The sequence below is a fragment of the Nanorana parkeri genome, unplaced genomic scaffold (genome assembly GCF_000935625.1).
Source record: "Nanorana parkeri isolate BGI_ZX_2015 unplaced genomic scaffold, ASM93562v1 scaffold753, whole genome shotgun sequence".
Taxonomy (NCBI): domain Eukaryota; kingdom Metazoa; phylum Chordata; class Amphibia; order Anura; family Dicroglossidae; genus Nanorana; species Nanorana parkeri.
This window is the reverse complement of record NW_017307021.1, coordinates 153,860-167,045: the sequence shown is the minus strand read 5'-3', so window position 1 is coordinate 167,045 and position 13,186 is coordinate 153,860. Positions and strand designations below refer to the sequence as shown.

Here is a 13,186-nt window from a genome sequence, read left to right as displayed (position 1 = left end):
TGGCCTGAACACTATGATATGGGGGGGCGGGGTAGGGATGTGCTTAACCCTATGCAAATGGAAGCTTTCAGAGATCCACTATTTGCATAGGATTGTTGGAAGGATGGGGGTTCTCTCATGGATGATACAAGTAAAGGTACCGTCTAGATACAATTCGATACAATTCGTCAGATTGCTTAGTAGTGCTGCTTACATGTTTATTTTAAATGGTGCAGAGTAAAGTTGAAGGATGGGATATGACTTAGAAATGTGTAATTAGAAAGAAGTATTGTATTGTCACTGAGATTGAAAAGACCACAAGTTGTGCCTGTCAAGCTTCATAAAAAACGCATTGATGTGCAAAACTGGTGAATGTTATATTGTAAAGTGCTGCGCAAACTGTTGGCGCTATATAAATCCTGTATAATAATAATGTGGTGATCCAAAGTCAGTTGAGGTCTCCCTTCCTAAGGTGTCTACAAAACTTCCTTCCATAGCAGAATACATAGAGTAGGTTTGCTCACAGACCTTGTTATTTGATTGGTAATTGGAGAATTACTACTGTCATAAAGCCAAAGCATACCTGAGACACTATCATCCTTGTAATTCTAATTATATCTTTGCTGTGCTGTTTCTTGTCAATGATTGGAAAAAAAAACTCTTTCCCAGAAGCTTTTCATTTCTGCACTTTCTTATTTATAGATGATGATTTGGATTCCTATCCAAACTATGGGCGACACTCTTATATAGAAGATGGTAAGATCTACATTTATCTTCTTTCTTTGACCAAATTATGTTCTATGATCTACCTAGAATATACACACATTGTATCCCCAATGCCTACTTCCAGGACTGCTTGAAGAGGTTTTTATATCTGTAAAGGGGCCTCCTACCCCATGCACTGTTTTCTGGCACAGAAAAAAGAATTTGCAAATCTGATTTTGAGGCAATGCAAACAAAAAAACTGATTAGAAGTACAAACCTGAAGCTTAAACATTCAAAAACAAGTAGTCAATGGCTGATCACAGATTTTTATGGTAAAACTCTTGTGTTGTGGTAGCACACTGCATTATATAACCACTAGGTGGCAGGGCAAGTCAGCGCCAATGTATTATTATGTCAACAAACATGTTTTGCTTACAGTGCTGTTCTCTACTTTACACGCTCAATAGCAGTAATCAATAGCAACGATCAGGATTCAGTTTACTGCAGTCAGATGATTGATTAATTTTGATTGTTTGCAGTGGGTTACTGTATTTTACCCTATTGAGTTAACCTGCAGGTGTCAATTTTGGAGCATTATCCAGCTATAAGTAGAAAACCTCACCTGCATGCAAACCATTGCCAAAATGTATATCTGGACAATTAAACAGTGTATTAAGTTAATAAAAACAACAAATCCAAGAGTAGCTGTAAAGCTTATCTAATATATGTTTAGCAGTCCTGAAAAGAAAAAATGGAAACATTGTTATAGTTGGCTGGATATACCATTTTAAGCTCAAACACCTTTTTGGAACCTCTAATGAAGATCATGGAGTTCCTGCATAGTGTCAATAAGCTTGTATGAGATTCTGTTCCACGGGCCATAGACGGCTCACTGGAAGCTCTCCAGGCTCAGTGCATCTGTGTTGCATATGTGACACTATATAAAAATATGCAGCACCCCTTATGTTCTCCTTAAAATACACCTGTTGTGACAAGATTATGTGGACTGCTGTAGTTGATCTAATCTTTCTGAAAATACTATGTAGTTTGTACAACAAATTTAAGTTAAACAAAAGTCACAATACTTATTCTGGGTCTGTGGCTCATAATGTTATGGACAAAGTACCAGCGTGACAGCCAGGCAACTTCCTGGAGAAGATCAGCAGTGATCTAATTATTTCTCTAATGGCAGGTTTCCTTTAAGTAGGTAAAATACAGTGTTCAATATGTAGAATTATGGAAGATGGTTTAGTATTACCGTTTAGGTGTTTGCAGTACTTGCTTTGACTCTTGGTTCTGGCCTGTAATGTCCAGGAAAATCACAGCCCTCAGTGCCACGTTCCAGGAGTGAGATGGATCATATCGACGTGGAGAATAATGTCCGCAGGTCTGTCACCTTACCTCTCCCAACCCGCACCTCCTCCCTCAAGCCAAGCCATGAAAGGTGAGATGCTTTACAAATACCTATATGCTGGGAAAAAAAAGGCCACTATAATGGAGAAACTGGAGAATGCTTGGCAATTTCTACTACAGGTGAAAAATGAAAAACGGGGATCTAAGGGTCCTATTTATAGAGAAGCGTTTACCACTCTTTGTTGCCTGCCGCAGTTTAATCCACACAGTGCCTGTATACAAGTAATTCATAAATTGCAGGCCATGGATTGAAATGGTCTCTGCATTATGCTGCAGAAAGCATTCCTTGCTTGCAGGAGAGTCCATGACTTTGACAGATCATATGACCAGACTGTCTTTCTCCCAGCTTTCCTTTTTTTTCCAATTTACTGAAATAAAGCTTCTCTCTTCTGTTTGTTCATTTAGGATTTGAAATTAAAAGAGAGAAGATGATTGGTTGCAATGCACAACTACTTCAGATTCTGTCTGCTCCAGTTTTGATTAATCCCTCTCTGTGTTTTTATTTGTAACACATTGATATCACCATGATTAGGTGACTGGCAAACTGTTGCAGAACTCTAGTTCCCATCCCACAATGTATTTGCTTCTCCAAGTTCTCATCCCTAAACTGTGCATCAAGCATTTTTGTTTTCCTCATTAAAACTGTGACAGAGTTTTCTTTAATAACTGGCTGAGCGTCTTGCCAGCAGTAGACTTCATAAAATCTTGACATCCCACATAATAATTCTTAACTGGCATCTCATAGTAAACTTCTGTTACACAGTGTGTGCCGGAGGTGGCTTCAGCAAGATGAAGTTCCGTCTAGCCTCTTGGGAAAGTGAATGTATTGTCATGCTGCCAGCAGAGCCTAGGACAAATCGTTTCTTCTCATAATGATTCTTTAGGTACACATCTCCAAGTCAAGCTAGCAAATCTTCCCAATTTGCTGGAGCCTGCCAGACAGGCTTTTTTCTGGATTCATCAGTAGCCGTACTTAGATTGTGACATTCTTCTGTCACAGCGTTACATTTTGTTTTCATAATGTACATTTAAATCTTCTGTCTGGAAGTTAGTTAATAAGGAGAATGAAATATTAGCTGCTGGGCAAGCTTTGGAAAGGGTTGCATAGGGCCTCTCCCAGTCCTTGTATGTCCTGGCCCTTCACCAAGGAGAAGTTTCCTAGGAACACAACAAGAAACATCTGCTTATCTGCCTGCGTGTTCAGAGCGGGTTAAAAATTATGAACTGTGTTCTCTAGGAAACAGATGATTGGAGTCTATTTCTGTTCCAATATGTACAGTGAGACTGACGTAAAAAAAACTCATGTACATTATAGCAAATGAAAAGTGCCCCCGATCTCCAGTACATTTCCTGCTGGAGATGAGAATAGCTGGACACGGGATTAGCAGATCCGGAATATTTCCATCCACAACACATGTTTCCTCGGTAACCGGGAGCTTTCACACTTAATTGCTTTCCTTGTCCGCAGGAATGATTGGGATCCCCCAGACAAGAAGGTTGACACCAGAAAATACCGTGCGGAGCCAAGAAGCATTCATGAGTACCAGCCTGGGAAATCCTCAGCACTCGTCAATGAGAAGATGGTAATGTAACCCAAGAGCAGCCACTGAATCTGTTTGTTGTTGCTTGACCTGTGTGCGCAGGGGGTGGGTTATTGCAGTGCCGTTACTAATACTGAGTTGAGCAAAGACTAGCACAGTTGAACAGTGCAGAGCAATGGCAAGGATTATGAGACTGTAAGTATTGCATCTGTGTTAATGCATTCCATTTAGTTCAGTGCCTCTTGATGCATTTTATTGTTCCAACTGATCACTGTTACAGCTCAGGACTTAACGCTTTGACGCTTTGTGATCTGAATGGATAAGTATTGGGAAGTGAACATTTTCCCTTAACCGCTCTTCTATATAACATTTACATAAATGACAGCTTTGTGTGGTGTTTCTGAATCTGTTGAAATTGCAACTAAATTGTGTCTAAGAATCATCTGCCTTCAGCGTCATATGGGTTTGTCACTTTTATGATGTGGCGTTTGTGCATGTCAGCATTAATGGATCACATTGTTCATTTTACTTGTTTTTTTAATTTAATGTCAGAGAGAGTGAAGTAACATTGCGTATGTCTGAGTTTTTTTGGTATATGTTAACTATTTCTTTGCCACAGGTCCTTTGTTAATTACTCCTATCCATGAACATAAAAGAACAGTGTTTTCCAAACTATTTGTCATTTCTGGTGAAACAAAGAGCATGTTTCTTTTACAGTGTTGGTGATGAGCTTTCCAGTGTGGCAACATGGAAGTCTGGAAAACACATACTGCTGATGCCATTGCACCTGAGCTGAGAAATGTAGAATATATTTCACATGTTGTCAGCTCATGGGCATATTGTTTTAGCGGGCTAGGTGCTGGTATTGTGTGTAATATGGTGCACATGTTGTTTGACAACTATATATTTATTTAACACGTTCACTAATTTTCGTGGCACTGATTCTGTCTTTCATAGTTTAAAGTAAAATTGAAACCAAAACTTTTTTTAGTTTTGGATAGATTAAAGGAGGGTTTTTTTTGTTTTTGTTTTTGCCCTCTGTGGGGAGATTTTCCTTCACTTCCTGTCTGGTAGCCACAAGAGGAGGTGAGAGGAAATTCCTCCAAGGCGAAGGAAATCCCTAGTGGGTCAGTAGGGTCACCATGACTAATGTCCCCATTGGAACATTTCCCATCTATTCCTGTTCCGATGACCCATAATTTGTGATTTATTTATTTTTTCACTCTCAGTTAAACAGTCACCAGGAAAAATAGAGAGGGTGAATATTCCTAATGGGGACAGAGACAGCAATTAAAACCTGACGGGGGTTTTAATCTCTCTTCTCTCTATCCACAATTTAACGCAAGATTTGGCTTCAGTTGCACTTTAAGCTGTCATTCTACTGAAAACTGATGGTTCTGCTGTGGGTGGAAGCTATGTACTGAATCTGACCTTGTCTTATTTTGGGGAGCCTGCAGCAGCTAGAATTTCCCAGCTTTACCTCATAGTCCCCAGTCACGCCGCCGTTTGTAGCTCGTATTTGGCAGCATGGAAAACTTCATACAAGCCTGTAAGTATGCGCCTCTTTTTGGGGAGATCAGAGCGATGTGACACATTATCGTATTCCTAATCGCGCTGATCTGGCCAAAAAAGAAGCTCATGTATTCTTTTTCCATCCATCGGCTTTTTTTCTCAGCGCGCGCTATGCTGAGATATGAACATGGACTATAGAAATCAATAGGATTTCTTGTGCTGAGCTTTTCTGTGCTGACAAATACATGCTATAAACGCCCTGGTGTGAATGGGGATGTATTGCCATGGAGAGTCAGCTTCTATTTTGCACTATAATGTCAAATAAAAAATAACAACCATTTCAAATGGTCATAGGGTGCAAAAATCTGGCCATGAAGGTCTCAAATGTGCAAAAAGTTGGATATTGAATCTAACCACAACTTATACCAGAAACGTCAGTTCAGAGTGTATCAGCCCTTTCATCCATACAACATTATTCTACATTTGGTTTGTTCCTTAGGGAAGTTTTTTTTCACATGAAAGTTTGGTAGTGCTTTTCACAAGGTACAAGCTTCAGACATCATATGTGCCTACTGCAAAAAGGAACCGTGGGAGTTGTTTGGTTGACATTTTTAATTTTTATTTCCCTGGTCCTAATTGACAAGAAAGTTAGACATTACTTATAGTATCGCTGTCTCATTCAGTCTGTAAGCTGAAGCTCTGAAGTGATCTGTGCAGTTAATCACTAATAATGTTGGAAGGCTAATTTACACTATATGGTCAAAAGTTTATGGACACATGATCATCACATCTATATGAGCTTGTTGAACATCCCGTTTCAAAACCATGGCCATTGATATAGAGTTGGGCCCCCGCTTTGTGAGTATTACAGCCTAAGAGTGGGACCACAGCAAGAATCGGTGGCCTAATGTGGCACACATAACAAATTGTGCCCTTTCTGTATGCCACAATTATATCCATAATGAAAGTAAATCTTCATAAAGGATAGAATAATAGAGCAAATAAAAAAAGCCAAAGGTATTTTTTTTATGCAGGAGAAATGGTAGGTTTAAAAAATAAAGGATGTTATTTGTGTGTATTCAGTGACAGTTATGGCCAGTTTACAATATGGAACTGTCATTCATATTTGTTAAAAAGTTACTGCACATAACAGGGGAAGGTTTCAGTAGACCTGCCACAAATCTAAACAATTGAAATTAAATGTAAAAATAAATCCGTGCATTAGCAAATATTGCCTCTAGTGATAAGATCAATACAATCATTCGATCCAGAGATGACACTATATGCAAATCTCAATTTTGTTCTGAAAAAGTTGATCTTTGCACTTCTACCTCCTGCCCCTGAGCCTCTTTAATGGTTAGTGAGATGAATCATCACTTTAAGAAACCCATAGGTAGGCTCGGGGGGAATTGAATGAAACTCAAATTTTACAGTAAAGTTGATACAGTATTCTGCATGTAGCCATAGATGTCTGTATCTCTGTATTTGCTTACTGTTCTGGTTTAAGTGCATCCAAAGGCAAAACTTTTTCTTTCTCGCTTATTGAGGGACAGAGGATTCAGAGACATTTGCATTTTACTGCTGTTAGACACTGGCAAACAAAAAAAAACAGTGACCAGCCTGGTATAACACCTACCACTCCCAGCATGCTGCAGTTTTTTGCTAGTGTCCTAGGAGGATCAATGTCTCAAAAGCACTGGAGGCCATACCCAGACCCCGCTGGAATTGACAGTAGTGGAGTGTGTCTGGAATGTGACCTTCAGGCACTGGGCTCTGTAATAAGGCTTTTTCCAGATCTTTGCTTACTATGTTAGCTGTGGAGCATTTTCCAGGTTCACAGCCTCTGGTGTGGCCCTGCCTTTAAAGACATGGGTAGGCCATGTGGGATGTGCATCAGAAACTACTTCTTTTATTATGAATGTTACATTTATTATATTTTTAACCTTTTGCTTGGAAAACAAAGGAAAAAAGCTGAGGACATGAGTTCTGCATCACTCAGGGGTATCGTATGCGTACCTTGCTGCAGCAAGAGAGGTATTAAGGATTCTGTCCTGGGCAGAAATTCACGTTCCAGCCTCCTCTCCAGTTTACATTCCAAGCGTAGGCGCATATGGGCTGGCAACTGTATGACAGCTCAGGTAAGCCAGATGTGGACCTCCTGGCCTCCAGGTTCAACAACAAACTGAACAGGTTTGTCTCCAGGTGCCAAGATAATCTGGCAGAAGCAGTGAATGCTCTGGTGCCTCTGTGGGATCAGTACAACCTATACTACCCTTTTCCTCCCCTGAAACTCCCTCTTTACCTGCTCTGCCAGATCACGATGGAGAGCATTCTGGTGATCCTCCTAGCTGCGGATTGGTCTAGGTAGATGTGGTCTTCTGACCTGATCAATCTTCTGGAAAGTGCTCTGTGGTCACTTCCAGATTGTCAGGATCTTCTAACCCAGGGACCAGTTTACCATCCTGCTTCATGGTCATTTGCTTTAGTAGCATGGCTGTTGAAACCCAGATCTTGAGGAATATCTCTAAATTTCTGATTCCTACTATACTAAAAAATATAAATATAAAAATAAAAATATTTTGACCGTTTTCCAATTCTGGAGTCTGGACCAGCATTTGACCCTTGACTACAAGGGTCAAATCTCAGTGCTTGTGACCTTGTTCCAGAGACCGCTAGGCTCATATTCTTTGATTAAGATGTTTGTACAGGATGTGTCTCGTGGCTTCCCCTATGCAGTCACCTGTCACCCTGTGGGATTTCATTTTGCTTCTTTCAGCACTCCAAAAACCACTTCTTAAACCTATTAGTGATATAGTATAGCCCTCTCGTCACTTATTAACCAGATTGATTTCTTGTTGCCATCACCTTTTGTGAGGTGTGTATCTGAACTGGTGGCCTTGTCTTGTAAAGAACCTTTTATGGTCTTGCATAGAGACAAGGTGGTAAGGCCTGGAGCCGCTTTCATTCCTAAGGTATTTTCAGCCTTGCACCTGAGTTAGGACGTTGTACTTCCATCCCTCTGTCCAGCTCCAGCACATTCAAAGTAGATTTCCCTTCATTGTCTGGATGTAGTTCGTGCTATATGAGTCTACCTCACAGCCACCATTTCTATTAGGAAGACATACTCTTTGTCATTCCAGATGGTCCCTGCAAAGGGGAACCAGCTTCTCGATGCACTATTTCTTGTTTCTTGTTCAGCCTAAGGTTCAGGTTCCATCCTTCCGTGAGAAAGCACACTCTGCTAGCTGTAATTGCTTCTTGGGATATTCAGCATCAGGCAACTGTTTCTCAGATTTGCAAGTCTGCATCCTGGTCTTCTGTTCACATGTTCTTTAAGTTTTACCAGGTGGATGTTCAGGCCTGATCAGATGCCAGCTTATGGCACAAGGTCCTTTTAGGCAGCTTTTTTGCTTCATGCAGTCTCCGGTCTTATTTTCTGTTGTTTTTATAGTGGGCATATTAGCATTTTGTTTGCTGCTTTGCCCACTTCTCAGTTGGACTGATTCTGAATGTCCCAAATGTCTCTGAATCCTGAAAGAAAATAGGATTTTTGTACGCCCTCTAAAATTATTTCCCTGTAGTTCATTGAGGGACACAGGCCCCATCCTTTTTGTTTTTATGGTCTTGTTCTTCACTGCTTTGCTTCAAAACTGAGGCATGCTGGAAGTAGGATGGGTTATACCAGGCTGATTGCTGTTTGTTTTCCAGTGTGCAACTCTTTTCTATACACAGCAGTATAAGGCTGGCCATACACCTGTCAATTTTTTTTGTTCAACCCGCGGGCTGAACGAAAAAAATTGACGCGATTCCTCCATCAACACAAACAGCGTGTTGATGGAGGAATCGCTGCTGTTTGCATCGTATTCTGAAAGGTGCCGCCGGCACCTTTCAGAATACCCGATCAGAGCGGGTAGCTTATTGGCTGCCGCCTCTGATCACACGAAGATTTCCCAGCCGGCTCCTTTGATCAGCTGACTGAGGAATGTCAGCTGTAAGGGAGCCGACAGCCCCACACACTGTGCTGATTTTGGCCGGTACATTCAAAACCGGCCCGAAATTCGGCCAGTGCATGGGCACCATAACGAATCCTGTGTCCCTTATTGAACTCCAAGCAAAGGATTTTATAGTGAGTACAAAAATGCTAGTTTCTTGACATTTATCTCACAAGGTTTGTTCTTGCTTCCTGTTGTGTCTACAGGACAGGAAATGCAAAAAACAAAAAAATCTAAAATGAAGAAAAAAAGGTTTAGATATACTTTAAAGTAAACCATTACTTAGACAATTCAGGGCAGAATAAAGCCTTATTTTATTCTTGAACGGAGCATAACGTTTTGAGTTATTTGTTTAAACCCTAACTACATTTATGGGTGCTTGTGTGCAGTAATCTTTTAACATTGCCTTGGTTTGAGAATATATTCTGATAGACATGTGCACTGCCAAAAAATTCGTTTAGTTTAGTTTCGTTTTAAATTCGGATTTGTGTTATTTCGTTTTTCGGGATTCGGGTGTGAAAGTCAATTCGGATTCGGACGAAATTCGGTAGCGGTAGTTCGAATGTTCGTTTCGTGTCCGGTTCTTATTCGTTTCTTATTCGTTTCGTTCGTTCGTTTGCAGCAAAGTGACATTTGAGGGGGAAAAAATATTTTTATCCTTCTCTAATGTCACTTTGCTCCAACGAACGAAACGAATAAGAACCGAAACGAACATTCGAACTACCGCTACCGAATTTCCGAAAATTCGTCCGAATTTCGATTTGAAACTAAACGAATCGCACATGTCTATATTCTGATAACTGAGATATATTTGGCATGGGGACTTGCAAACTATGACTTTGTGTTGCTGACATTCACATGTGCTAACAGGGAACATGCTGATTGGAGAAAAGAGCACAGTGAGCAGAGTAAATGCCTCGTAAGTGTCCTGCTTCACCTTTATTGTCCAATCAGCAGGCTGGGAGTGCCTTCTGGTTAAGCTGTTGTACAGCTGCAGTATAAGTTCAGAACCTGGCATTGCTTTCTGACAGGGAAGCCTGCTTTCCAAATCTGGCTGTACAGAGATGGAAACCCTTTGGCATTGCCACATTTGTAGTTCAACCGTGTGTTCATCTACTCACCTGATGTTCAGTTTTAAAGCTTTGTCTGTACATTACTAGACATTTTCAAATACTGTCACTAACCCTTGTAAAAAGAATGTCCTGCGTGTTGGATTTTTTGAGCCTGTGATGTGTAATGCAAAAATAACAGCTTTATATTCATTGTAACTGCCAGTAAAAGTATAAAATGCATTTGAGCATGGGAATATGCTGTAAAATAAGTGTAAAAACATCTCTGACACACATAGTCTGCCTTACTCCTTTTGTGTTACTTCCAGCTTGCATGTACTGATTATTCTGTCACTACTTTATCCATTGTATTTTAATGTCTTACTAATTTGTCTCCTGTATCCTGTGTTCCTTGTGTCTCATCCAATGTCGGATTGTGCTGGGAGCTCTGTTTCTTGCATATCCATATTCTGTTAAAGATGCAGGACGAAGTGTGGCCTCACATTCACTGTTACACATAGTAAATCTCTCTCCTTGGTTTCCAGTCCTGGCAGTGGGAAGGCGTACTTGGAAAATCTGCATCTCTAACAGGCCCTTTTCTGTGTTCTTTTTCATGATCTTCTTCTCCTTCTTCCTTCCATTCCCCTGTCATGGCCTTTGTAGACTCGGGATAAAAGCTCAGAAGAGATAGATTTAAAGAATGAGCCTTGGTATAAATTCTTTTCCGAGTTGGAATTTGGGAAACCGGTAAGTAAGGCTAGATTTCAGCTTCTTTGTGCTTTGCCATAGCTGCAGATAAGATGACAATGACAACAGTACCATGGCCTGTTTTCATTAGAATCCTGAATAGGAAATTAAAAATAACTTATAACAAATATATATTGGAAAACCAGCTTTTACCATTGTAATGGCATAGGGAGCTACATTTTTACATGGTTTTTGATTTGTAAATCTCAGCTACTATTATTATTAATAATAATAATTATAATTATTATTATTTATAGATTTGTAAAAAAAAAAAAACCCTCAAAAATATATTTGTTTTCATTCCATTTACTAGCCCTTGTTTTCCCCATTGTTCATAACTTGTTTGTTTGTTTCTTTAAAGCAGTCACTTCTGTTTTATTTCTTTTTTCTATCGTGTTTTATTCAATCATGTATTCTAGCATTTTTGCAGTGTTTTATATATTACAGTGAACTATGTGCATCTGCTATCTGATGTATAGAACAGCAGCGACCTGCAAAGCAGTACACATTTTTTTTCTTTCATGTCAGATGGCAATATTTCTTTCAGTTTCATAAAATGATACGGGAAAGGGTGGTGGTGTACAGAAAGAGATGTTTAAAGCCCTGCTTTCTGGGTCTTTCCTTTTTGCAACAAGTACACTCAAAAGCAGGATTGTTTGGAAAAGTAACATCTTGAAAGATGCCTGTTTATTCATAGGTCACACTAAACATGCGTGGTTCACATTGCACAAAGAGAATCTGGGACTGGAGTTGTTTGTAGAAACCAGTCAAATGACAGCTCTCATTTTTCCAGTGTAGCTTGGGAAATGAAACATAACAGAACGTTGGTGTGTGTAACATGCTTATTTGGATGTTGCTCCATATCTGCGTAATCAACCATTTTTTGCTCTTTTTCAATCTAATGCTTGTTGATGGTTATATCCTGATTGTTTAGGACACATACAGAATTAATATGTGCGGTTCATCTTGAATCCGTTATAAATTTGTATATATTCTGAGTTCTTTGTATTAAAATTGCAGTGCCCCATATACCTTATAGCGGCCTGTACTAAAATTAAACCCTCCCATTTACCCTGTTTTAAGCTCATACATCATAGGAGACTTGTATTTCCTATTCTAGAGAAGCCAGTGTCTGGGAGGCTTCCACAGTTGGTGGTCACTAAATGCTCAGGTATGTTTTCACCAAGCTGAAGTTCAGGCAAAGTAACCAAATGGTGGCTCTGCAGAAACTCATTCAGTTGAGAAGCCCTTATAGCTCGTCATGTGACCGGCCACAGTATTAGCCCAGAACTATGGTTTCTGTGTGATAGGTAAATATCAAGGTTGGTTTTTTACCTGTTATAGCAACGGTCAGATGGAAGTTTAATGTTTAGTGAACTGCTTTAATACATATGATAAAACACCTGCTGCCCAAATGTATCATCCTGTGTTTCCATTTCATATTTTCTGATCTTTGATGGCTTTGCCCATCCCTTTTAAATTTGTATTCTTTCTTGAATAACATTTACATGTTTTGCATATAATTTCAGCTTTCTAGCCACTTCTACATGGCCTACAATATATAGGCCATGTTAGTGTAACTTGCATGAGCCCTGTAGGTTATGATGAATATCAAAATGATAGGTAAAGAATACAGAGAGCCTTGGAAAGACTTGTATGTAGTCTAAAATGTGAAGTTGTAAAGCTTGTATGCTTTTTTGTACTGTAATGCGCAAAGATGTAAATCTGCCTTTTAATCAAATTAAGCTAAATCTTATATTGTTATTAACCTTAAAATTGACAAAGGTCCTGAAATTTCTAGTACATATTGACAGCTGCAATGAAATCCTTGCCCTTATCAGCCAGTCATTGAAAAAGAGTTAAAAGTTTGCGCTACTTATAGCTGATTAGGTAATTACCAGCAGGCTGAATAACCCACCAGCCTAATATATCTCTTGGGAACCATTATGACAAGGAGCTCCTTTGTTGCCGACAAACATCTTGACTCCTAGAATGCTATAAAATTATAAGTATTATTATATAGAATTTATATAGCGTCAACAGTTTCTGCAGCGCTTTACAATATAGGGGAGACGTTACAATTGCAATGAAATTCAAGACACGATTTAACCCTTTAGCATCTACGCCTAGACAAAATAATAAATAAATAGTTCCCCTTAAGTGATATTTCAGTTTAGTTATATTGTGGGCCGTTGGCTGTTTTTTCATACTTCTTGCATTTCATTGGTGACATTTAGTTTAGTTCCAT

General features: G+C 39.5%; 1 protein-coding gene across 1 annotated transcript in view; it reads left to right on the top strand.

The window, feature by feature from the left end:
* The window catches only part of SORBS1 (sorbin and SH3 domain containing 1), a 194,427-nt gene that overhangs the window by 127,465 nt on the left and 53,776 nt on the right, over positions 1-13,186 (top strand). Inside the window, exons 17-20 of the mRNA XM_018564475.1 lie at positions 682-735; positions 1,999-2,128; positions 3,566-3,680; positions 10,855-10,938. Coding sequence (XP_018419977.1) covers positions 682-735; positions 1,999-2,128; positions 3,566-3,680; positions 10,855-10,938 — 383 coding nt within the window. The remainder of the gene's footprint in view (positions 1-681; positions 736-1,998; positions 2,129-3,565; positions 3,681-10,854; positions 10,939-13,186) is intronic.